At 42.2% G+C, this 27,537-nt stretch overlaps 1 protein-coding gene across 1 annotated transcript; it reads right to left on the bottom strand.

Annotated features, from left to right (window-relative positions):
* On the bottom strand, window positions 1-27,255 carry LOC130134200 (thyrotropin receptor-like). The gene is made up of 15 exons (XM_056302161.1): window positions 27,233-27,255; window positions 26,937-27,121; window positions 25,681-25,782; window positions 7,032-7,124; window positions 6,075-6,231; window positions 5,843-5,914; window positions 5,232-5,306; window positions 3,878-3,952; window positions 3,637-3,711; window positions 2,802-2,879; window positions 2,257-2,325; window positions 2,063-2,140; window positions 1,596-1,784; window positions 228-1,311; window positions 1-147 (listed from the first exon to the last, which is right to left on the bottom strand). The coding sequence occupies exons 1-15, from the start codon at window positions 27,253-27,255 to the stop codon at window positions 1-3; spliced, it is 2,502 nt and encodes an 833-aa protein (XP_056158136.1).
* Between the last annotated feature and the right edge of the window lie 282 nt (window positions 27,256-27,537).

Genomic DNA, 27,537 nt, shown 5'->3' with positions numbered 1-27,537 from the left:
TTAATATCTGTTGAACTGTGTTTGGGGCTGGAAAATCCCGGTGCGGCTCAGCAACATCAGGACATCACGGTGAAATGTCCTTGTCAGGATAGTGTAGAGGAACGGATTGGCACAGGAGTTGAGAGGATAGAACAGCACCAGCAAAACCTGTGAGGACAAAGTTTTCCCATTAATTCATCCTGTCAGCTGGATACATTGAAATTGTGCTGAATTCAGTTTTCAAAAACCTTAGACTGTGTGACTGTGATTAGTGGTCGGTGGAGGGCTGCAGACAATCCGTAGAAGGAGACAGGGAACAGGCACAGGAGGTTGGTGAAAATCAGCACAGCCATACGTTTTGCCATACTGGCATCTTGTTTGCTTGACTGGTGCTCAGGGTTGTGCACCATGCAGTAAATGTGGAAATAGCATACACATACAACCATGAAAGCCAAGATGTTTAGCGTAAGAACAGAGACCACATAGACTTGAGCAGCAGATGTCTTGGTGTCCATAGGCAAGCAGACACTCACCTTCTGGTAACTGCTCACACCAGCCAATGGGAGCAGTGCAAGAATCAGGCAAAGCAACCAGCCAACGAGCATTACCGCAGCTATGTGTCGCATTCGCAGTTTTTGCTTGGATCTCATAGCAAAAAAAATGTCATGCCAGCGTTGAAGGGTTATTGCAGTTAATGTGTAGACAGATAGTTCACTAGCAAATATTGATAATGTCCCTGCTAGGTTGCAACCAGCTCCTGTCTGCCAGTCAATGGCATGATGGTAATATTGAGAGCGAGTATAAAGGTCAACAGATCCAATAAGCAGTAAGTAGAGTCCCATGCAGAAGTCTGCAAACGCTAAGTGGCAGATGAGGAAACGGGTTATAGACAATTTGTGGTGGCTGATCAGCAGAATGACCATGACGAGAGAGTTAGCTAGAATAGCTAAGAGACTAACAATCCACACAAACACCCTTAGGAATCCATGGCTCATCACATCCTCACATGGGTTGAAGGCATCAGGAAGGGGTCTGCAGGACACCTTGAAATTGTCCATATGAAGTTTATTGCAGAGTGCATAGTCAAATCCTTCATCAGGATCCCCCATTGGTGAGTCCACATAGAACAAGCCCCTCTCTTCTGAGGGACAAATGGAATATTGATGGTGATATGGCTTTTCAATGTTTTCGAGATTGTCACTGTCATGTAGATGTGGATCCTGATGAAATGGTTTGTGTCTCTGATACCCCGGGTAGAAAGTTCCAGAAGATTTCTGCAGTTGCTGTCCCACACCAGCCCTGGTCAAGTTGCATATAGCTGCCTCAGTGTGTCTTGAGCACAGATGGCAAAAATTGTTCCTTATAAAAGAAGTACTTAACACTTGTATTAGAAATGTACCAAATGCAGCGGAACTTTGAGCTTAAATTGATACAATTCTCAAAATGAGCTTGAAAGTCTCATTAAACAACTCCATATTATTTTGATTCTTGTGAACTACATCTCAATAACAATGCAACAAATTCAGTGACAAACATAATTTGTCTTGAATAATACCAGAGGTAACCATGCATAGTGTGGGAAAATATGTGAGAGGACCTTTAATTCTATTACTCACCCCCTCCATCTTTTCAGGTTTTTGAGGCCACAGCAGTGGCTGTGGAAGGTCAATTCAGCTTTTTGCAAATGCAGAAAGGCTGTAAGAGGAGGTAGTTTCTTGAGGGTCCAAGTGTTTTTAGCTCGCAGTTTTTCAATGAGCCCCAGTCCTATTGAAGGCAAAGAACTCACTCTAGTCTCTGAAAGGTCTCTGGGGAGACAGAAAGAGCAGAGCTGTGTTCATGCCGTTACAATGGTACTCCTGGCCTTTTGTTAAGTGTACAATTTGATGTCAGTCTGTTTTGTAGTTCCAGTATTGAAATATTGTCTGATTATAAATTAAATGATGAAAGAGACAAATGGTCAGAAACCTGTCAATGGTTATTTGCATTTTATTTTTGGCTGTTTATTTTTTTCTTTATAAAGTATGATTGGATTGATATTGATTCTTGTTCAGAAATCTTGTTTAAACAATGTACGTTGACTCACAGGAGTGTTGGGCCGTGAATCACACCAGAAAAAGCAAATTCATCTACTCTCTCCAAATCCACATTCTTGTTAAGATACCTGAAACAAACAACACAGAAGCAGGCAGAGGAAGGGTTTTAGTTGTTGTTTGAATTTTTGCAACTGATAATTCTCAGTGACATTTATTCAGGGAAACTTAATCAAGAACTGCGTACACTTCTTGGAGTCTGCTCCCATTGAAGGCATAGTGCTGGATCTCTTTCAAGCCATTGCCATTCATTATACTACAAAGACACACACACACACACACACACACACACACACACGTTCAGTTATAAGTCTGAAGCAATGCAAATACCATACAGTACCACGAAGAGTTGTGATGCCATTTAGTTGTGGTGGCAAAGTGCGCTGATTTTATTTGATATAAAATATTTAATGTGTTTAAATGGTCAGGTATGCTTCATCAATGACATTAGACCTAGTTGCATTTGGTTGAAATATTGTCCAATATAATTAATATGTAAATGACTCTGCATTAAAATGATGCAGAAAAATATAATTAGGAGTGAAATGTGGTACATCAGGATATACTGTTTACTTCCGTAGCTATTAAGTTATACCATTACATGGGACACAGTAAGAGAACATGTTTACTGAGTTTAAGTGATGCCGTTCAAAGCTGACTGAAAACCCGAAGCCCTGAAATCCTACTTTTTAGATGAAAATAAAGCAAAGGAACATCAAAACCTGGACTTACATGGTGAGATCATTGTCGCATATTCCGTGGAAGGAATTGGCAGGTATCATTTCAATCAAGAGGTTATCCACTATCTCTCTGATGAGGAAACAAACGTGAACATTGATATACCACTGAGAACATTTAATACTATGGTTAAAATGCGAGTTGCCAGTTGTTCCAATACCAATAGTATACAACAAAAAAAATCTATATCTATATCTCTAACTCTATCTATCTGTCTATATGTCTAAACTTAGCACAAAAAGTAAGAAAATGTGTGTTTGGTAGATTATTTCTCTGTTGTAAAAATGCTTCTTGGCAATACATCTTATATCAGGCAGCTGACGGTCAGCACCTGGGGTACCAGAAGCTCAAAACAAGAGTCAGTAGCAACTGCAAAATAAGCTGTTTGGCATTGGCAGAGAAGATTTGGCAAATTTCTCATGGGCGCAACCCACATACTCAGCTCTGCTGCACATCCCACAAATGCATGTTCCTTACACATGTGGCCCCGTTTAAAAGGGAAATAAACAGACTTTATATATATATATATATATATATATATATATATATATATATATATATATATATATATATATATCAGTTGAGCGCTGCTAATGCATTAGCATCAGCTTTTAATGCATTAGCAGCTGATGACTGCGCGATGCATGACACAGGCCTGTACTGCTATGTATTAAAACTTTTTTCCCTGCCTGCATCTGTATTGATATTCCGCTCCTCATTAGTTGAGCACTTATAACAACACCATTGACAGTTTCGGAAGAAAAAAAACCGATATATATAAATATATATACACACGCACATATACACAAAATGTATACATGATACGTACAGTAAAAACTCCTCTTGTGTGGATTGTATGTTGTAAATGACAGGAAAGGAGTATAGACCTGTGTTGAAAATGCCGCTGTTTCAAAGAAAACAGTAGTTAACAAAAACAGTTTTTTACAACTAGTTAACTATTTGTTGGGTCATAGTATAAATCAAGAGCATTACCACAATCTATGTGGCATTTACACGGTGTGATAAACACGATAAACTCATGCAGACTCACAACACAATATTTTACTCACAGATACTTTAAATTAGGCAGGTCCTTAAATGCTTCTGGGTCAATCTGCGATAGTGTTCTGAGACTTCTTATTTCTCTGTTGGGCACACACACACACACACACACACACACACACACACACACACACACACACACACACACACACACACACACACACACACACACACACACACACACACACACACACACACACACGCACACACACAAGGTGTGTACGAAGTGTGTTGTCTGATGTGTTGTGCTGTGGGGGCATTTTGCTGCCATGGTTTGGGTCCCTACGACCCCTCAGAGGGAAGGGCCACGGCACATAGTGTAGAGTTATTCTGAGTGATCCCCTTCATCCTGTGATGACACGTCCCTGTGCTGATGAGACTTGTGTCTTCCAGCAGTGCAATGGCTCCATCCACAGGGCATGAGGGGTCAGTGAATGTGTGATGACTATCAACATATGATTTGGACTTGACACTGCTACGGGACATTTTGGACCGAGGTGTAGACTGCTTTTATTTGTCCTTGCCTCATATGCATGTCTCACACAAGCAAAGGAACGACATTACCTTTCTCAGTGCCACATAACAACAAGTAACACACAATAAATATTAAAAACCAAAATTACTCCACAAACCTAGACATCACAAGCACCCCTGACACGGACAGTGAGGAAGACGGTCAACAAGTCATTTTTTGGAAGGTGGAAGTGTTCAGGCTGTTGAGGAACCTCCCAGTCCGAGGAATGCAATACTCTCCACCACCATCACCAAAACACCAAACCAGGGAACCGCTTCTGGGAGATGGTGCTGAGCTCCAGGGACTGGCAGCATCTAGGCCAAGGCATGGAGCCGATCCGGCAGCTCGCGGTGGCCCAGCACCTTACTAGGACATTTGACGTTGGGTTTTCCTTTCATTTGTAACCCATCTGTATGTTTCTTTGCTACTCCACTGACTTGATCCCCCCCACCCCCCATTAGCGCAATAATGGAGACATATACACAAAGAGCACATACTGTCAGAGCAGGGTCTACCAACCCATGAACACTTGACCTCTTTTCAGCCAAGTTGAAGAGCTGGAGCTGTGAGGGCTCTTTACACTGCCCTGAAAGGAACCGGTCTCGATAAGTCCAGTCAGCACGCCGAAACATCACATTCACTGTGTTTGCATAAAGTTATTTAATGCGAATAACAACAGAGACAACATTAGATATGGCCATTGGTCTCATTTTCTGTAAAGGTTAAGACTTCATTTGATACCGAGAAAGTAATTTCACTGGTAATAAGCACACGGTTAATCAGGGTACAAAGTGATGGTGTGGGAATGCCTTAACTTCAACTGTACTGAGCCTGCAAAGGGTACTTACATGTGCACTATCAGTGGTAGATTGTGGAAAGAATGCTTGTCCAGATGTCTTAAACCCTCATCGTCAGAGATGTAGCTGGGAAAAACAACAAATCAAAAGCTAAGACTACATTCCTCACGTCAAATTGTAAAACCAATATGTTTAGCTTTTTTATTTTTAGAAAATACATAATTCTTTAGCTTTGCCCCGTATTGCTTTTAAGCAGTTCTAAATTGTTTGTTTCCAGCAGCCGAATATAAGCTTGTATTTCCAGTTAGACATGGCTTTTTATTATTTTGTAATTGCCAATTTGGTAGTAAGCCAGTGAATTCAACTAGCAATTAACCAGTTTCACATTTCTCAAGATCTTAAAAAAGATGCATTACTTCTCATGATATATCACCATTCTGGGTACAGTATCTATACCCTTTTAGCGTCATGTGCTCTAGTTATGTTTTCAAAAAATGACTGCAAAATGTTAATTGTACTGTTAAGTTAACAGTACAATTTACGTTTTGCAGTTTATTTTATTATTATCAGTAAAATCAGACTTTGTTCTAAAATGCAACTAATGCCTGGCAGGCTGAGCTATCAGGCTGCAGCTTGATTATTAAGAGAAAGCAGCATCTTACATGTGTGAAACGTTCACCAAGTTAGCAAAGGCATCTTGGGGGATGGAGAGAAGTCGAGTCTCTACCAGCCACCTGAATGAGCACAACAAGTCGCAATGGAGCGAGGTAGGTACGCATCTCTATTGTTTTAGAGCAATCATGGCTGAACAAATCAATAATGCAGTGTGCCACCAACTTAACAGACTATTGTCTCTTAAGATTACATTCTTGATCAAATGTTCCGGCAACTTACACCTCCTCGGTGCTGGGATGGAAGCTGGGTATGACGTCAATATCAAAGCATGAAATTCCACGAGTCTCTGATTCGCATTCGCACTGAGCCGGGCACCACTCCAGCAGAAGTGTGCTTTCAACACTTGTGATGAAGACGACAACCATGCCAACTAAAGCTGACATTATCAGATGCACTTTGAAAGCAGTGCTAATTCCAGAGTTCCCTATTTATACCGCGAGCAATGAATAACCGATCCCGGTTCCGTGCCGTCTGGAAAGTAAATCTTAATGAGACGAGACGGCTCCTCTCGACAGCAATGCACCACGTGACCTGCCTCAGCTCTGTCAGTCAGGGAGGACGAACAAGAGCGTGAGGAAGAACGACCTAGTCTGGAAAATCCATCGACCCATGGCATATTAAGTAATTGACTTTAATTTAACTTACGAGCCTAACGAAATACAACATAGCTGTTTATTTATAATATACAAAACAACTCTATGTTTCTGGCGGCCGTTGATTTTGAAATGTTTATTTTTGCGGTAGCATAGTTTATTTATGTTGATCTCGGCACAAAACGACTCAACTTCAGTTGTGTTCAATTGATTATATTAAATGTATAATTTAAATGATTAAGCTAAGAACACAGTTTAAAAAATTCAGAGGTAAATTAAATATTAAACACAGGTTGAAAGGCTTACATAAATTAATCATTAGTAAATGAATAATATGAAACACTTCAATTGTTACTAATGACTCAGTAAATTTAATAATTAAATGAGTTTCTGTAATACACAACAATTTGTTGAGAATATTACAATTTTACCTACATTTGGAGCATTAAAGTTATGTTAAGCCAGTTCAAAGACACTAAAAGATGGTTATGACAGCTCACAAGGTAATATGGATACAGTCAAGTCAGTTTTTATTGGCTAAGGATGATCACATATAAGGAATTTGACATGGTATGTGTGTCACGTCCCTGCCTCGTCAGCCCCGCCCTCGTCAGGCTGCTCCTGCCTAACTCATCTGGTTCATCGATCTCACCTGGAGCTCCTCCAGAGCTCACACCTGACCGTAAAAATACAAATTTAATAGGTGTAAAAGTGGGAATACAGCAGTAAAGGGTCCTGTTGTACCAATTATTGCAGGTGTAAAAGTATGAATACAGCACAGGTCCTGTTGTACAAATTATTGCACAAGTTAATAATTGCATTGATGGGTGCAAGAGGACAAACTGGATGAGTGATCATAGGATGGTATCACACAGTGGATGTGAACAACATTGGAGACTTTACTGAATAGTATTAAATAATATTATTTATGTCTTAAAAAAATTGTGCAATGGCTTTGGAGCAGGCCTCGAGGTTTATTTTCCACCGCCGCATGAGTTCTTGAGGAAGGTTATCAGTGTCCAGTTTGCCTTGTATATTGCAAAGCATTCCAGTATCCACATGTGGGGTACTGAGTTGTAGGACTTTTTGTCGGCAATCCAGGAAGTGCTCAGGCTGATCCATCTGGTCTTATAGTCTTGGGTGATTGATATATCAACCAGTAGCTGGTACTTTGACCCTCTGGTGTTGTTTCCAATGCCGTACAGTTTTGCTCATGTACCTATTCAGTGTAGCTGCTATGATCCCTGAGAGGATCTTCCATGTTGTTGAGAGGCAGGTTATTGGCCGGTAGTATGAAGGTGCTGCACCCTTGTGGGGATCTTTCATGATCAGTATTGTCCTGCCTCTGTTAGCTAGTCTGGGTGAGACCCTGATGTTTGCAGATGGCTCATTTGTGCTGCCAGGCATTCACGTGTGCTGTTACCTTCTTCATCCAGTGGGCGGACATGATCCATTGGTTCTGGTGCTGTCTGGCTCTTCATGCTTGAGACTCGCTGTTGGATGTCTGCTGTTGTGACAAGGATGGGGTCTTCTTGTAGGAGGCTGCTGGGGTCTGCTCTTAGGTCCACCAGCCACAGGGTAGTGGTGTTGTGTGACAGGGGTGGATCTTCCGTGGTTGCATGCGGGGACACCTGCCCCCCTTCTGATTCTTCCCTCGGAACAACTGCTCTTATCTCAAAAACTGGACATTGCACAGCTCGTATTTTTACATCGTGAGTGTCAAAAGAAGTTGGCAAACAATTTGATATATCCTGTGTCTGAATCGAATGAGAATTGAGGATGTTAAAGTGATGTAGAACAGCGAACATGTGGAGGATTTAGTGTGTCAGAGTGTGTCATATATGGTCATGTAATGTCAGTAGGCCGGGAGCCAGGACCAGCCCTCAGGATGGTTTCTGCTACCCTTTTTTCACTATTATTTCTTGTTAGCCTATACCTTGGGCCATCAGAAGTTGATAACGAGCACCCCCAACTGGCCACAGGGGGCCAAAAACCCAATTTTTGGGCCATGTTCCTGGCGAAATTATGTATATGCAAATATTAAGGCACTACAATGGCATAAATAGTCATAAAAGAATGAAATTTGGCAGAGAGTATCCTGATACATAGGGGGAAGCAGGAAAATATGATTATGGGGCTTGTTGCAACTCAATTTTAAGATATCACCCACACCATCCCCAAAAACACAATAAAAGTACTGTCCACCTGACAAATTATCATCAAAATGATTATTCTTCAGCACTTTATGGTGAATATGTATGCCTCACTTGTGTATAGACAACTTCCCTAGTTCTTAAGCTTCAATTTGAGCTCAAGATGACCTTTCTATTTCAAAAATTACTCTTGCTGTGGCCAAAAGTCTTCTCTACACCTCAAATCAGAGAACATTTAATTTTTTAGTCACTAGCATTCCAAATGGGGGTAAGTGCATTTTATTGCATTTAACAATATGTTCATATGCACTGCTTACTACTGCTATCTGAAGTGAACATGAAAAGTGAATACTAAAGAACCTGTAGGAAAACAACTGCTTTTTAATTGTGTCTCATAGGCCTATAGCAATAGTAGAAGCCAACCACCAATAGAGTACAGTAAACATTTTTTATTATAATTTTTTTTTAGAAAACAGATGGCTTTCATTTTATTAACAACAATGAAACATTGATTCCTACCCTCTTACCCCATCCAATCCCACTGTCCCCAAAAAAACTACACAAAATATAGGCAAAGGGAGAAACAACAACAGAAGAAGCCAAAAATTCACCTTAAAAAATAAAAATAATATAAAATAAATCATAATTGGTGGTTCACTGGGATAGTGCGCGTACCACAACACTAGTCCCTAACGCATCAGCATGGGTTTGAATCCGGCCCACTTCCATATGCTGCATGTCCTCCCTTCTCTCTTTCCCCACTCATGTCTCTTTCAACTGTACTATGTAATAAAGCTGAAATCCGAAAAAAATCTAAAAAAAATAAAATCTAAATTGCATTTGATATCTTAATCATCCCCATATTCCTCCTCTTCTTCATCATCATCCATGTTAGTGTGTATTTCCTCAAGGTCATCCTCATCTGTCCCATCTTCTTCCAAGACATCAACAAGGGCCTGGGGGATGACGTCACCCTCAAACCACAGAGGTTCTAGCTTGCCATTGTCATTTACATGAAACCCATGGTCCAAAGGGGATGGGACTTCTGGGTGGTTTTCATGAGCCCTTTTCCAGATTCCTACTTGGTAGTTCACTCTCTTTATGTGCTGCAAAAGGACTTGCTTGCACGGTGGAAAGGTGGAAAGGTCAATAGAGAGATCTTGTCGCAGCTCGAGGCTTGAGCCACATATTTTCTTGACCTTGACCTCTCTTGCCTCATCAACCTGCTTAACTCGAGGACCAAAGCCATAGAGGCGACAGGTGAACTCTTCGGCACCACTGAGGACAAGCTCATCAAGCTCCCTAGAGTTCCCCACTGCAGTAAAGATCTGAATGAACTTTGAATTCTGATTCAGAATCTTGATCGGTCGCACCTTTCCTTAATTGTCAGCCAGCTGGTTGATATTGATCAGCTTATTTCCCATGTCAAAGATGATGTCAAGTGTGAATGATTTGGCGTAGTAGAGGAGAATGAAGAAAATGTCGGAGTCTTTTGCTCTGACTCTGACTGTTTTGATGTGAGGCATTTTGGTTTAGAAATAATTTATGTAGTGGATCACCCTCACATCAGTTTCCTCATGGTTTGAACAGATCTCAGGTAGAAGTTCTTTTGATATTAATCCAGCATGACATTCTATTTTGAAAGCTTGACTAGCCTCTATGAAGATGACAGGCCTTCTGAGGATCTCTTCCATCATATCTGCAGAGCTCCAGTGCTCGAGAAGTAAATGAATGAATGATTTCTTGTTTTCATCATTTGTGAGGAAAACTTTGAAATCTGCAGGTCGATGAACATTCAGACCACTAACTGTGAACTGTTCCCCACAACCTCTACGATCCCTCTCAGCTGATTTTGGTAAATGAAGACGGTCTGCATAAGCGTCTGTGCTGAATACTGTTTCAACTGCAGCAGGTAGACATTTGAAGGTGCGCTCTGATATAGTCTTCATTGTCCGGTGCACATCGTTCATGTAGAATGAGGAGTTTCCATCTTGAATGATAGCACAGTGGCTAGGTGAGGGGAGCTGTGCATTCTCAGCATCTTTGATCATGTAGTTCATCCCTTGTGCCTTGTTGGTTTTTGCAAAGAAGCCATCGATTGTTGAGATGGAATATGGCGTCAGAGTCAGGGGATAGCACATCAGGTCAGAGATGCTGATTTGTGACCTTAGTAGCTGTGATTTGATGAACATCTGAAAGATAAATCCACTTGTAGCCTTATACTGGATTACTCTCTGGTTTGATGCCATAAGCTTCCTTTTAGGTGTTGTGGAAGACATTGTCTTGAATTTGTTTCTCTTGATAGGATTAAAAAAATGACTTTCTTTGTAAGAAGACGATCACGGATGAACTCTTCTTTTTGAGTTTGGCCATTTTTCAGAGCATTCAGCACATCAGAGCGCACCTCTTCTGGCATAGCAGCGCCTGAAGTCAAACTTGTCAAGGGTTGAGAAGTCTCAAGCTGAAATGGGTTGATGAAACTCTGAAATGCTTCTATTGTTTGCTGCACTTGCTCCTCAGATCGATTGATTTCACGTGGTCTTAGATCTCTTTGCTGCTTCTCTGAATGCTCACCTCGGCTGCTAATCATATTCCACATGGCCTCTACAAACTCTCCTTTAGCATGGGCTGTCAGGATGTGACGTTGGCTGGCTTCATAATTGCTGGTGATTCCACAGATTCCAGCTGAGTATGTTCCAGAGCCCGAGTTTGATTTAAGCCATTTCATAGCTGTCTCCTCTATTGTTTTGTCAACGTGGCAGTGGTTGCCTGGGATATGTGATCTGGCTACACTGATTGCTCCAGCGTGCAAAAGTTTCTCTGAACCAGGATGTGTTTCCTCAATGTGTTCAAGAAAGCATCCAAAGTATGTGAGGAATCTAGCATAATTCTGCTGATCTGAGCAGAAAAAGAGGTCTGGCATGATGTTTATGGCAGCTTTGTACCCATCACAGTCATTCATTTTGATTGCACTGTTCATTGACAGGACACGCCAGATGCAGTCCATGTATTCCATCCAAAACCGGCCAGTTTCTCCCAGCTCCCCCTTTCTCACTCTTTCTCTAAATGAATTGTATTCTGTTATGTGGTGAGATATATCAGCCGATGATAGAACTTCAGTTAGAGTAGATTCATTCGGGGTATGTTTTTCCAGAAAAAATGTACCTTCAGCTGAGAGTGCTCCATGAGTTTCCAAATACTTGTCATAGAGGAGTCTTTCAAGACCTTCTAGCATCGACTTGTTCATAGCTCTGTCCCAATTCTTTCCATCAGTGACCCCAGCCACAGAGCCTGTGGTGATCAGTTTTGCTTCCAAAGCCACTTCGACCCATCCACTCACTCCCTTGACAGTATCTTCGGCCTATACCTTTCAAGTAAGCTCCACAGCAATGGAATGTACCAGTGAGGATGATGTGCTTTTTATATTTTTTCAGGTTCATTCCATATTAGAGGGTAGGCTTTCATGCAAACACCTAGGTCAAATGTACTGATGGTGTACTCTTGTCCAGCTTCAGAGGATGCGACTTGGCTGCATCTAAGGCATTCTTGAATGGTTGTCAAGTCGGTTATGGGAGCATTGATCATGGGATAATATCCAATTGTGGTGAGGCATTTTGGAGAATGGCCAGTAACAGACACCCAACCTGACAGACCAGGGATGTGCTGATCGCCGGAGTTGATTTTACAAGCAATGACCCACATTATATCACTATCTGATGATTTTGAGTGGTATGTGGATGTGTTATTTGAATTGGATGACTCCAAGTTAGCTGGTTCAGATCGTTTCCGCTTGTAGTAAGTTGGCAACTCCTGAGCAGGACTTTTAAATGATCGTTGTTTTTTTGGAGGTTGAGTGTTCGGATTAGTGTAGGCTGACTCTTGTGTAGGCTGTGTTGTGGTCAGGGCTGCTGCATCTGCACAGGACCCTTGATCTTGCAGGTAGATGCCTACAGCGGTATGAATGGACCCTGCCCCATATACATCTGATACTAGCTGATCAAAATTGTCCCAGTCACAATGGAAGCCTGCCCCATCAGGTTGTCTCTTGATAACATCTGAGTTGCTGATTAATGAAGCACTTTCCACAATTGAATTTGCCAGAGCCGTTTCAAGTTCTATTGAGTATGTGCAGGAATCACAGTGGCCAAGTCTATTTATCAGAGTGGTGATGCTCTTGGATCGGAAGAGATGGCGTAGTGTCATACATAGTAAGATGTGTTTCTTCATTTTCCATTGACCTGCTCTGCAGATGTCTTGAGAAATTGATGATGCCAGATTGTCCTCCCGATATGATGGCTTCCTCTCACCGCAGATTAGGTTTAAAACAAATTGGAAAACCTCAGAAGGAATCTCCTCTTTTGGGTCAGGGAGATCCTGAGCTCTAGGAGGCCAAGGGAGTGGTTCAGAATTTTTGAAGGCTTTTAGGATTTTCTTGTGAAGATCATGGCTGATCTCTTTACTCCAATCAGTAATTCCCATCTCATAAACTGAATGCACTGTCGTCTTCATAGATTCTTGGGATGTACAAAACACTAATGTGTCTTTGTATGGGCAAGATGAGAAGTCGATAATATCTTTGAGATCAGGACAGCATTCGATTTTTAGTCTCAGGTTATGGCTTGTTATCTGAGCAGGAGCTTCTTCTCCAAATTGTCTCAAGGTTTCATTATACAAAACAGTAAGATGAGCAAGTTTCACAACCTGACCCTTTTGAATAACTTCTGTTTTTATATGAACATACACCCCATTGAAAGCTTTACCGATCATTCCCTTCTTTGTAGTTATTTCATCCGCTGCAGCTGTAGTGTCAGGCTGAGGTGCTCGCTTTACTAAGTACTGCTTGCGACAGCAGTCATGAAATTGAGCCTCCTTAGCAAATAAATCAACTCCCTGGATTTTGCACAACAAATCTTCATCACCTAGTTCCATAGCTTTTTGCTCAATATTTTTGTATGCATTTGATTGGAATTTCTGCAAGCTATATCTATTGCCAGAAGCTTGCTTCACTGTGCCACTTTTGCAGAATATGCAATAATTTCCAAACAAAACGGAAGAATCCACATACTCACGTGTTGGTCTAGTAGCGTATTTTTCTGCTTGACAATTTCTTGCTAAAGCATGGTTAGCATTACAGAAAAAAATGCGTCAACAGTTTTCATGATACCCACAATCAGCAGATAATTCACCAGGAATTGAGTCACAAACATCTGGCATGCCACCACAGTCAGACGTTTGTGTCAAAAGTTTGTTTTTCATGTCGTGGATTTCAGTAAATGCATTAAGTGGATCAGCCTTAGAAGAAAAGGCTATAAACTTAACATTTACTGTCCCCTTACAACCATGCAGAATGCAATTTCCCAGAGGTGACTGGGGCGGTGGCTGTTTCTTCTGCTTTGAAGAACTCTGGCAAGGTGTCCAGTCTTCATCATCTTGTCGTCTCTTTGGCATCTTGACTGATTCATATACTGTAACAATGCAACCATCTTAAAATCAGTATTGCAATAATGAAATAGGGAGTACTATTCAGTGTGCCAATTCACATTGACTCAAATATAATGCTTTGCATAACAATTATTTCTCTTATCACCTCAAATGTGCAGACTGATAGTATTCCAACTGTAGCTACAACACACCTCATGAATATTGCAACCTCGCTAGCTTGATTGCAAAATTGTGCTTGCTAGCTAGCTAAAACTAAAGAGACTAGCTTAAATCATGTTAAGTTTGTTAAATATCAGTTTAATAAATATTCTAATCATTGTTACAGTGCTTAGTCACTGGTCTAGATCCTAATACATATCTTCAATCTGTGGTGGCCTTGTGGTATTCAGGCTGCTTCTGATACAGCCCACAGTTACCATGGCAATGGAAATTATATATATCTGCTTCTTTCATATTTGAGGTACTGTAGGCCTATAGTGAAGACTTTCGGCCACAGCAAGAGTAATATTTGAGATAGAAAGGTCATCTTGGGCTCAAATTGAAGCTTAAGAACTAGGGAAGTTGTCTATACACAAGTGAGGCATACATATTCACCATAAAGTGCTGAAGAATAATCATTTTGATGATAATTTGTCAGGCGGACAGTACTTTTTTTTGTCTTTTTGGGGATGGTGTGGGTGATATCTTAGAATTGAGTTGCAGCAAGCCCCAGAATAATATTTTTCTGCTTCCCCCTATGTATCAGGATACTCTCTGCCAAATTTAATTCTTGTATGACTATTTATGCCATTGTAGTACCTTAATATTTGCATGTACATAATTTCGCCAGGAACATGGCCCAAAAATTGGGTTTTTGGCCCCGTGTGGCCAAACGGGGCCGAGTTGGGGGTGCTCGTTATCAACTTCTGATGGCCCAAGGTATAGGCTAACAAGAAATAATAGTGAAAAAAGGGTAGCAGAAAACATCCTGAGGGCTGGTCCTGCCTCCCGGCCTATAGTCTATGGGACGCACACCTCCCGAACAAATGCTCATATCTCAAAAAATATACATTTCAGGTCCGATATTTCTTCTTCTTGAGTGTCCCGACAAGTTTTCCTACAATTTGAGGTATTATTTTGTGCATACGTGTGTAACCCTGTGGTTAAATTATAGGCCTTAGATATATTACATTGCACTATTAGATAAGAGTTTGGCCTATGTTTGTTATTTTGTATACCTTTTGAATATGAATATATTATATTGTTGATATTGTTCTGCAAAACAGTTGATTACCAATGTGAAATGCATTTGCTTTAGTGGAAACTTACCTTGAATGTGATTGGTTGAGAGGGCAGCGGAAAACGTCAGCACGAGCAGACTGGACGGAGAGAAGGAGGTCTCTCGTCCCTTGTGTGAGCCAAACGGAGCAGTGTGATGTCGAGTTGTTATATGCTATTTTGCGGTGAGAGAAATGTAATTGAAGTTTAGTGAACAGTGATGTGTGCGGGTGTCCGACCGAGACCCATCCTGGGAACTGTTTGTGTGGATTGTGGAGACAAACTGACTACTCGTCAGTCCCATATGTGTACCCAGCTACGTTACGGAGCGAGCTAGCCAGTCGGTGTTCATTGCTAGCACAGCAAGACGCGCGAATGGACTGGAGGCGGTAAGGGGCTCTCCCCACAGTGAGTCGGGCCGTCTTCTAGTTTAGCGAAGTAACGTTATCAGTACAGTGTAGTGGTGGGTTCATGCGACCATCGAGGAACGCAGAAGGAGTCGTCTGTTGCCGTGTTGGGCTGCCGAGGCGAGCGCACGGTTCGACCGTGAGATGGTGCTAACGGCTAACGGCTAACTAGCCAGTTAGCTAGGAGGGCTGCCGGCCTGACATTCGCTGCGGTGGGAAACGCGAGACGAAGAGGAGCATTCATTCTTTGTGAGTACAAGCTGGATGTGCGGGCTTCCAAGGGGAGCGAAGAGGGCTGTTTAGGGTCCCAACGTACCCGATAAAGAAACAGGCCTGCAACTGGGGGTTGACTTTCTTTTATTTTATTGCCGGCTTAGTTATAGGGTTATTGAGCTGTATGCTAATGTGTTAGTCTGATTAATTTGTGTATATCTGAATGCAGACACTTGTTAGCCATTGAGGCTTATCACTTTCATTCATTCTAATAATTATTACTCATAATACATTTGTATATATAATTCTATGTACCTGTGTGAGTGTGGATTATTCATGTGTGTTTAATCCTGTGGTGTCTAGGCTATGGTAAGTGACTTGTTGAGACAACCTTAAAGGGCTAGTCCACCATTTTAATATAAGTTACTCGGTGACACATTGAGGTGTCTAGACCATGTTAGATTGCCTTAAAGGGGTAGTCAACCTTTTTAGTTGGAGTTACCAGATGGCACTGTAAGACATTTAGAGCCTTTAGAACATACTTTAAACACATAAAAAGCGAAGTTAACATACCTCAATAGTTTATTGGATACCGAGTTGTATAGAGAACTCAGGAGCGTTGTCCTTGACAGTTAAAAAGGATAGGTAGCGCTACACGTGGAAAATTGCACGAGAAGCAGCGAGTCAAAATCCTTGTGGCCAACGCGCAGTTCTGTCCTTCGCACTCTAAATTGCATTAGGAAACTTCCTGGGCGAAATTCCAAATGGATTGTTTGCCATTAACAGAGGCAGGGCAGTGTACCAACGCATGATCTTTTCCTCAGCGCGCACACAATGCACAGCTGGCAGACCGTGAGGACATATTTGCTGAATTCAAACAAAAAGTGAATTGGATTAGAATTGCTGACTGCATCTTTAAGTGTCGTTTCTGTATTTTTTAACTGCAATGCCAATTAAAAAATAAAAAGCATTACTGTATCTATCTATCTATCTATCTATCTATCTATCTATCTATCTATCTATCTATCTATCTATCTATCTATATATATATATACACTACCGTTCAAAAGTTTGGGATCACCCAAACAATTTTGTGTTTTCCATGAAAAGTCACACTTATTCACCACCATATGTTGTGAAATGAATAGAAAATAGAGTCAAGACATTGACAAGGTTAGAAATAATGATTTGTATTTGAAATAAGATTTTTTTTACATCAAACTTTGCTTTCGTCAAAGAATCCTCCATTTGCAGCAATTACAGCATTGCAGACCTTTGGCATTCTAGCTGTTAATTTGTTGAGGTAATCTGGAGAAATTGCACCCCACGCTTCCAGAAGCAGCTCCCACAAGTTGGATTGGTTGGATGGGCACTTCTTGCGTACCATACGGTCAAGCTGCTCCCACAACAGCTCAATGGGGTTCAGATCTGGTGACTGCGCTGGCCACTCCATTACCGATAGAATACCAGCTGCCTGCTTCTGCTCTAAATAGTTCTTGCACAATTTGGAGGTGTGTTTAGGGTCATTGTCCTGTTGTAGGATGAAATTGGCTCCAATCAAGCGCTGTCCACTGGGTATGGCATGGCGTTGCAAAATGGAGTGATAGCCTTCCTTATTCAGAATCCCTTTTACCCTGTACAAATCTCCCACCTTACCAGCACCAAAGCAACCCCAGACCATCACATTACCTCCACAATGCTTAACAGATGGCGTCAGGCATTCTTCCAGCATCTTTTCATTTGTTCTGCGTCTCACAAACGTTCTTCTTTGTGATCCAAACACCTCACACTTGGATTCATCCGTCCACAACACTTTTTTCCAGTCTTCCTCTGTCCAATGTCTGTGTTCTTTTGCCCATCTTAATCTTTTTCTTTGATTGGTCAGTCTCAGATATGGCTTTTTCTTTGCCACTCTGCCCTGAAGCCCAGAATCCCGCAGCCGCCTCTTCACTGTAGATGTTGACACTGGTGTTTTGCGGGTACTATTTAATGAAGATGCCAGTTGGGGACCTGTGAGGTGTCTGTTTCTCAAACTAGAGACTCTAATGTACTTATCTTCTTGCTCAGTTGTGCAACGCGGCCTCCCACTTCTTTTTCTACTCTGGTTAGAGCCTGTTTGTGCTGTCCTCTGAAGGGAGTAGTACACACCGGTGTAGGAAATCTTCAATTTCTTAGCAATTTCTCGCATGGAATAGCCTTCATTTCTAAGAACAAGAATAGAGTGTCGAGTTTCAGATGAAAGTTCTCTTTTTCTGGCCATTTTGAGCGTTTAATTGACCCCACAAATGTGATGCTCCAGAAACTCAATCTGCTCAAAGGAAGGTCAGTTTTGTAGCTTCTGTAACGAGCTAAACTGTTTTCAGATGTGTGAACATGATTGCACAAGGGTTTTCTAATCATCAATTAGCCTTCTGAGCCAATGAGCAAACACATTGTACCATTAGAACACTGGAGTGATAGTTGCTTGAAATGGGCCTCTATACACCTATGTAGATATTGCACCAAAAACCAGACATTTGCAGCTAGAATAGTCATTTACCACATTAGCAATGTATAGAGTGTATTTCTTTAAAGTTAAGACTAGTTTAAAGTTATCTTCATTGAAAAGTACAGTGCTTTTCCTTCAAAAATATGGACATTTCAATGTGATCCCAAACTTTTGAACGGTAGTGTATATAATCCAGTGAATCAAGTCAATTCTTTGAGAAGCCTGTTTCATGCCATAAGCAATCATCAGCTGCCAATTGGTTAATTCCCTACCATTGAGTTTCATATATATGTGTGTTGATGATTCGTTTTCTGCCACACCAAAGTGACAGAAAACGAAGCATCATCCCAAAAAATAAATAAATAAATAAATAAATAAATAAATAAATAAATAAATAAATATATACATACATACATTTGCTTGCTGGTTGTCCATCGTGCCCGATGATGACCATCTTCTTCTACTTGTGGGTCCTTTGCGGACTCAGATAGCAGAAGATACCTGCGCAGAGATGGTTTTTAAAGTGGCATGGGGGGTGCGCTTCTCCCAACGCCACATGACTTGATTGTAGAGGAGATGGTTCCGATGGCAAGGGGGATCCCTAGACGACCGGCACCTCCACACAACTGCAGGGGGCTGCCGGAAATCCAGTTTTTCAGAAACTGCCTCGAAGCGTGCCGCCACAGCTTGCATATTACACATTACATATTACACACATATTACTGGGATATTCTGGGTTCAGTGTAGGGATATATATATATATATATATATATATATATATATATATATGTGTATGTGTGTATGTGTGTGTGTGTGTATGTATGTATGTGTGTGTGTATGTGTGTACTTATGTGTGTGTGTGTATGTATGTATGCGTGTGTGTATGTGTGTATTTATGTGTGTGTGTGTATATATATACGTATATAAACTCAATATTGTGTCGTACTGTTAGAATGAAGGGCAAGTAAGTTTTGCTGTTAAGCTAGCAGGGCTGCATTAAGAGGATTTTGTACACAAATAAAAAAACTTTACTAATGATATGTTTATTTAATTTTATTTTTTTACTTTTAAAAGCCTATAACATTTTAGTAGCCGATAAAAGGGGCCACAAATGCCAACGTTGCCAAATTGGCAGTAAAACTACTTTTATTAACCAAAGGTTAATTAACTACTACTTTTATTAAACTGTGTTTTATCACGAAGAACCATATAGAATGGGTAAATTGCCAATTTGACATATTGCATTGACATTTTGAGTTTGGATGTCTCGACTGTTCGAGATTGTATGTACTTGGACTGCTGTCCAAGTATATACAATGTTTTCAATTCTGGGATGATGCTCATCACTATGTTATGGTTCAGTTAAGGCTATTAAAGCCTTGAGCCAGATTGGGCCCGTCATCCACTTCCTAATGTGGGCCAGATCACATGTGTGGTGTAGTTTAGGGTAATTCTAGGCGAATTACGGATGTTGGTCTATCAGCTACATGTGGGCTACATAGGGACATAAAGCCCTTTCTATACAGATATTCTGCACTGACTCACCACACTTTAACGCGGATATACTATTTCCTTGTAGATGATATACTTCTCCACTCCATAATCTGATGTTCGTTTAACACAATCGTTGTATCTGACCATGCTCTGTTATTATGGAAGTAGTCTTTCAAACTGTTGATAGCATGCGACCACCTTGGCGAGTAAACACTCAATTGCTTAGTGATGAAAACTTTATCAAAATTACTTCGGACCTGTTTTGTTTGTTGTTTTAAATGAATGGACCGAGACCTTTTCCAAATTCACGCCGAAGCTTTTATTTATCCCTGTTCGTACGTCCCAACCTCTGACCTCAGCACGTCACTAGCCTGCAACATAACATCTAGGATTCTGGGTAACGCAGTTCATAACAAAGGCATATAACAACACACCTTCCCTTCTTAAAAAAATAAAAAATAATTTCCTTAAGGATGAACAGCGTGAAAGATCTTAAAATACAATAAACTTTTTTTTACATCTCATATACTTTCAATTAATCTGTCCGGTTTCTTAATAATCCTTTTCGGTCTGCTGCATGTTTCAGCAGATGCTTTGACATCAGGACCTGCAGCAACTGTTTGCTTCGGTAAACCAGAACAAACCTGTTGATTGCTGGCATGTCCCACTGGGTCTTTAGAGGTGTTTTCATAGGTGTCACTGTTTTGATTTGGTTCTTGTGTTTTGAGCAGACTTGGACGATTGCGTCTGAAGAGCTGTCCTTCCTCCGTCCTTACAGTGTGTAATGTTATGAAGGTTGTATGTCGGATGAACGCTAGTAAAAGCTACACAGTTAAGAACCTACGAAGTCGGCTCGTTCTTGAATTATTCTTATGTCAGTAAGACAAGGCGTCTACGGACATTACATGGTGTCAGAATAGTCTGTGTATCGGAACACGAGTGGTCATGCCGAAGTTTAATCCGCCGAGTGAATTCAAGTTTGACTGCCCCGTTGAATGGCGGGAGTGGAAACAACGGTTTTCGCGCTTCAGGCTCGCGACAAAGCTGGATAAAGACGACGGGGAGATTCAAGTGAGTTCGCTGATTTATGCAATGGGCAGCGAGGCTGAAAAGATATTCAGCTCGTTTGACTTCGCGGCGGAGGGTGATAAAGTGGACTATGATATCGTACTGAAAAGGTTCGACGACTACTTTATTCCCCGCCGTAACATCATACATGAGAGGGCGTGCTTCTATCAACGTAGCCAGCAGCCAGGAGAGACAGCGGAGATGTACATCTGGACATTGTACGAGCTGTCTGAACACTGTGAGTTTGGAGACAAGAGGGATGAACATATCAGAGATCGTCTGGTAGTGGGCATAAAAGACAAAGTGCTCTCCCGTCAGTTCCAGCTCACAGCGGACCTTACTCTGGTGAAAGTCATTGAACAAGTGCGCCAGGCGGAGGCAATAACAAAGCAGCTCAGCCTCCAAGCTAACCAACCAGAGGCCCAGCTGGCTAACGTCAATGTTGTCCGATGGCGGGACGAACGCCAAAACAAAAAGGGCGGACAGCGTCATGGTTGCAGCAGACCTGCAACCAACAAAGTAGATGAATGCGGGAGGTGCGGCAAGACGCAGCACACCGATGAGCGGAAGTGTCCTGCAACGAACAGTAAGTGCAACAAGTGTCATAAAAAGGGACATTGGGAGCGTGTATGTCACTCTAAAGCGGTGAGAGAAGTCACTGAAGAGGTTAAACAGCTGTACTTTCTGGGAGAAGTTGGCAAAGAGAGCAGTCAGGAAGATTGGACTGTTAGTTTAACAATAAGTGATGTACCAATAACCTTTAAAATTGACACGGGGGCTGACGCTACTGTTATCAACCAAGGGACATTTAAAAAGCTGAAGCCAAACATAAAACTGGGACCTCCTGACACATGCTTCATAAGCCCAGGTGGAAACATCAGCTGCATAGGACAGTTTCAAGCCACAACCAACTACAAGGAGAAACAATACTCCTTTCCAGTGTATGTGATCAAGGGGAGAGGCAGCTGTCTGCTGAGTCGTCCAGAGGCAGTGGAGATGGGTCTAGTGAAGCGGATGAATGAGGTCAGTGGAGTTTTCGGTTCAAGTGGACTGCTGAAAACAGACCCAGTGAAAATAGCTCTGGTGGAGGGTGCCCAGCCATACGCGGTGCATACAGCCAGACGGATACCGCTGCCACTTGTACCACTGGTTAAGAAAGAACTGCAGCGCATGGAAAATGAGGGCATTATTGAAAAAGTGACTCAGCCCACAGAATGGTGCGCCGCTATGGTGCCGGTGCTGAAACCGAACAAGAAAGAGGTTCGCTGCTGCGCTGACCTCAGGAGGCTGAATCGAGCGGTGAAACGTGAGAAATACGTGCTGCCCACTATGGAGGAAATAATGCCAAGGCTCGCAGGGTCAAAGTTCTTCACAACGTTGGATGCAGCAAGTGGGTTTTACCAGATCCCCTTGCATGAAGACAGCAGGGGGCTCACCACTTTCATCACCCCATTTGGGAGGTATGCTTTCTGCCGCCTTCCATTTGGTATAACGAGTGCTCCAGAGATTTTCCAGAGAAAGATGGCGGAAACTCTGACCGGGCTAGAGGGCACAGAGGTGTACATGGATGACATCCTTATACATGGAGAGACTGAGGAAATCCATGACCGGCGCCTAGCAGAAGCGCTGGGGGTCATTGAAACAGCAGGTCTCAAACTGAACCAAGCGAAATGCAAGTTCAAACAGAAACAAGTCCGCTTCCTTGGTCATATCATCAACGAGGCAGGCATCAGACCTGACCCGGACAAAGTGGCCGGAATAGAGAACTTTCCTCAGCCCCAGAACGTGACGGAACTCAAGAGGTTCCTCGGGATGGTGAACTATTTGGCAAAATATGTCCCAGAGCTGTCCACTGTAGGTCAGCCGCTTTATGGACTGCTTAAAGCAACGACAGAGTGGCTGTGGGGACCTGCACAGAACACAGCATTCCAAGACCTTAAAGCAGCACTCGCCACCGCCCCGGTACTCACCTTTTATGACGTCACTAAGGCTACGGTGGTGTCAGCAGATGCCAGCAGCTACGGGCTGGGGGGCGTTCTGCTCCAGCAGCACGGGGAACACTGGAAGCCCGTGGCCTACTGCTCCCGACGGCTGAGTGACGCAGAGACAAGGTACGCACAGATCGAGAAAGAGTGCTTAGCCAGCGTCTGGGCATGTGAAAGGTTCGAGAAGTACTTGTTTGGGCTTGACAATTTCAGACTTGTCACCGATCATAAACCACTAGTGCCTCTCATGAACAGCAAAGACTTGGATAATGTGCCCATTAGGTGCCAGAGACTGTTAATGAGGCTGATGCGTTTCAATGCAGTGGCTGAATACGCACCAGGCAAAACTTTAGCTGTGGCTGATGCACTCTCCAGAGGCCCAGAGCAGCGCTACGGAGATGGTGCTTCTCATGATGATGTTGCAGCGCACATTGATGCCATCGTGTGCCAGGTGCCTGCCACACCTCAAAGGATGCAGGAGATAAAACAGAGCACGGATGGGGATCTGCAGCTCCAGACAGTGTTGGGCTTCATCAGACACGGCTGGCCTGAGTATGTCGATAAAGTGCCGGAGACAGTCAGAGACTTTTATTAGGTGAGAGGGGAGTTATCTGAGGTAGATGGTTTAGTCATCAGAGGCAGTCGTATCGTCATTCCCACAGAGATGAGGGAGGTGATCTTAGACAGAATACACGACGGGCACCAGGGGATAGTTAAGTGCAGAGAGAGAGCTAGCCAGTCAGTGTGGTGGCCCAAAATGACAGAGCACATTACAACAAAGATACAGCAATGTCAATTCTGCAGAGAACACAGGAACACACAGAGAAAAGAGCCTTTAATGTCAAGTGAGCTCCCATCCAGACCATGGCAGAAAGTTGGCATAGACCTGTGTGAGTACAAAAAGCAAAACTACTTGATAGTGTCTGACTATTATTCCAGGTTTTTGGAGATTCTAAATCTACCAACAACTACTAGCAGTCAGGTTGTAGCTAGGCTGAAGGCTACATTTGCACGTTTTGGTATCCCTGAAATTGTAGTTAGTGATAATGGGCCACAGCTAGTTTCAGAAGAGATGAGGAGGTTCAGTGAGGATTATGATTTCATCCATGTGACTTCAAGCCCACACTACCCCCAGAGTAATGGACAGGCAGAGAGGGCTGTTCAGATAGCCAAAAGCATATTAAGGCAGGAAGACCCTCTCCTCGCCCTGTTGACATACAGAGCTACACCCTCTTCTTCCACTGGAGCCAGTCCAGCGGAATTGCTCATGGGTAGGAGACTCAGAACCACCTTACCCACATTGCAGCATAACCTGAAACCGGCCTGGCCTAAAGAGGAACTGATCAAAACCGCTGACGCCGCAGCCAAATCGAGGCAGGCTTTCTACTACAACCGCAGGAACGGCGTGCGGACACTGCGCCCACTGAACTCGGGTGACGCAGTACTCACCAAACTTGATGGACAGAAAACATGGACAATGCCAGCAGTTGTTCACAGTCAGAGCTCCACTCCCAGATCCTACATAGTGGAGACAGCTCAAGGTGAACATTACAGAAGGAACAGGCGCCACCTGTTGGCCACACCGGAAACACTCACCTTTGTCAGCAGGGATCCTGACCATGTCACTCCAGGGGAGAGTGGAAACATGGATGAGTCCCGAGCAGCAGAAATGCCAACTTCCACACCATATGTTACTCGCTCTGGCAGGGTGAGCAAGCCTGCAATCCGGCTGGATTTGTGAGGCGTATGGACTTGTGTACTGTGGGGGATTTTTTATTTTTTTTGTGAAAAGGGGGGTGGTATACAGGTTAGAAAATCATCTTAGAGGGGGAGATGTAATGTTATGAAGGTTGTATGTCGGATGAACGCTAGTAAAAGCTACACAGTTAAGAACCTACGAAGTCGGCTCGTTCTTGAATTATTCTTATGTCAGTAAGACAAGGCGTCTACGGACATTACACAGTGAATGACCGTGGAGCTACTTCTTGAAGAACAGTGGCTTTCATACTCCATCTGCGCTGTAGATGTTGACAGTTGACTAGGACCAGTTCTAGGTTCGTAGGAGCAGTTTATAACTAGCATCAAATGATTGCAGACCACAGACCAGGGAATAAAGTTTGAGCTGCCGGCTTGTTTTTATATAAAGAATTGTAAACATAGACAGAGAAACATACACAATTATACAATAACACAATGACAATGGATAAATTCCTTGAAACCTCTCGTTTTATGATTTAACCCTTATTAAACCACTATTTCGAGTTTCAGATATTTTAGATAGATATTTTAGCTCTAATTTAGGATCCTTTTAATTCTAGTTTGAAGTTATCTCTTGTTTGAGTTGACAAATTATGTTAATTTGTTTTATGTTCTATTTTGTTCTATTAGGCCTTTAAGTTTCAGTTCTAATTTCCATTAACCTAAGTTACTTAACCAGTAAATCAGAATGCCAAAAGTAACACACAATTGCATTACCCCATGAACAGTATGAATGAGTGATAAACTCGGCCGATACAGCAATTAACAATACAATATGAGCTCAACAATCAAAATCAATGATCAATGTAGGCTATAATCAGTCCTTTTTGGAAAGTCCGTTGTTGCTCCGATGAGTCCAACTGCGTTTTGCAGTAAAAAAATGGAAATTTCAGTCCTACCACAATCCAGGTGCTCGAATCTGTAGGCTACTGTCCTGAGAATGAGCTGTCTGCAGCCGCAGACAGACCACGTGGATCCAGCAGGTCTCCTATGGGTGGCTCGCCACTTGATTCCAGCTTGGGGTATGAAACACCAAGCGCGATCTTCCAATCCAAAGAAAAAACCTGGCCTGCATTATAACAGGCACATCACACATGCAAAGACATTAATTTACATATCTCTCAATAAAATAATCCAAAGAAAACAACAGAACTACCGATTGACATAGTCAATCTACCAACCGCTAAAACGTGACGCAGTTTAATCTCCAATGCTTGTGCACGATGCTACTACAGCCTGGCTGCATGTAGCTAGCTGTGATGCAGGTCAATTTCTGTGCTACTACACCATGCTGCTGCAGCCTAGCTGGAAGTAGCTAGCTAATCAATTCGGTTTGCACAAAAGAAAAATACATTCTGAATTCGGTTTACAAAAGAAAAACGTAGCTCCTCAATAATCTTTACACAAAATATGATCTAAAACATAAAACTGAGCTACTTATAGCTTTAACTATCCTATGCACACAGATATTGAAAACGGAAAAGTTTGGCTAGTTAGCAATTGACTAACCAAGTCCTGGATGATACTCGGACACAATACAAAACCCAGGGTCTGGAGGATGATTAAATCAAACAAAATACTCAATTTGGATAAAGAAAGAAACATTTGCAGCTCACTGCTATTTCAAAGTAGAATATTTTATCTTCAGCTCCCGTTCTAGTGGCTTCTCTCAAGCATTTGCCTGGAGTTCTGAAACCGAGCTAGCTCTGGAACTTTGTCCCTCTCGAGCAAGGCAGCTGATTGGCTAATCAGCACTGCACGCGCTGCGTTTTAAGAAATAGCAATCTGAACCAACAATATGAATATGAATTTATTGATACCATGAATTACTTATCTACTGTTTAGTATTTATTTGCAAAATTAATAATTATGATTATTTATTTATTTATTATGATGATTCAACTGTAATTATATGTAGGCTATTTTAACCTGGGTTATCTTGACCTGGGTTACACATCCATCAGGGTCCTCAATCCTGACTGTATCATGACTAGACAGTGGTGGAAGCTGCCTGGCTGTCTTGTCATAAAATGACTTCTGCTTCATATTTTGTTGCTATAGTTTTGTTCCAGTTTTGGATATTTCTTCTGCTTTAAGCTCGGCAGTGTGGTGTGCAGCTTTCGATTCATCAGCAACTCAGCAGGTGACAGTCCACATTCAAGTGGTGCTCTGTAGCTGAGTAGAGCGAGACAGGGATCTGAGCGAGACAGGGATCTGACTCACTGTCAGCAGCTTTCTTCAGGAGCTGTTTGAGAATGTGGGTTCCTTTCTCAGCTTTTCCATTTGACTGTGCATATAGAGGACTAGATGTGACATGCCTGAAGTCATACTGTTCTGCAAATTTCTGCCACTCTTTGCTGTTGAAGCATGGTCTGTTGTCACTCACCACTGTGTTTGGTATGCCGTGTCTGAAAAAATGGATTTTGTGTGTGTTATGACGCAGGTTGACAATGTGTTTGACAGCAATGCCATTTCAGGAAAGTTTGAATAATAGCCAATGACCTCTAGAAAGTATTTACCTTTGAGATGAAACAAAGCCCATTCCTACTTTGTGCCATGGTGCTGTTGGCACATCTGCTACTATCATAGGCTCTTTGGTTTGCTTGTTTCTGTGTTTCTGACATGTCTCACACCTGCTTATCAGTCTCTCAATGTCTTTATTAATTCCAGGCCAGAAGACTGTCTCTCTCTCACCCTCCTTTTGCACTTCTCGACACCAAGATGACCTTCATGTAGTCTTGGTAGTATGTCCTGTCTCAATTCTTGTGGGATGATGATTCTGTTTTGCTTCAGCAACAGTCCATCAGCAACATTCAGTTCACCT

Source organism: Lampris incognitus, unplaced genomic scaffold, assembly GCF_029633865.1.
Source record: "Lampris incognitus isolate fLamInc1 unplaced genomic scaffold, fLamInc1.hap2 scaffold_93, whole genome shotgun sequence".
Taxonomy (NCBI): domain Eukaryota; kingdom Metazoa; phylum Chordata; class Actinopteri; order Lampriformes; family Lampridae; genus Lampris; species Lampris incognitus.
This window is presented reverse-complemented; position numbering and strand designations above follow the sequence as displayed.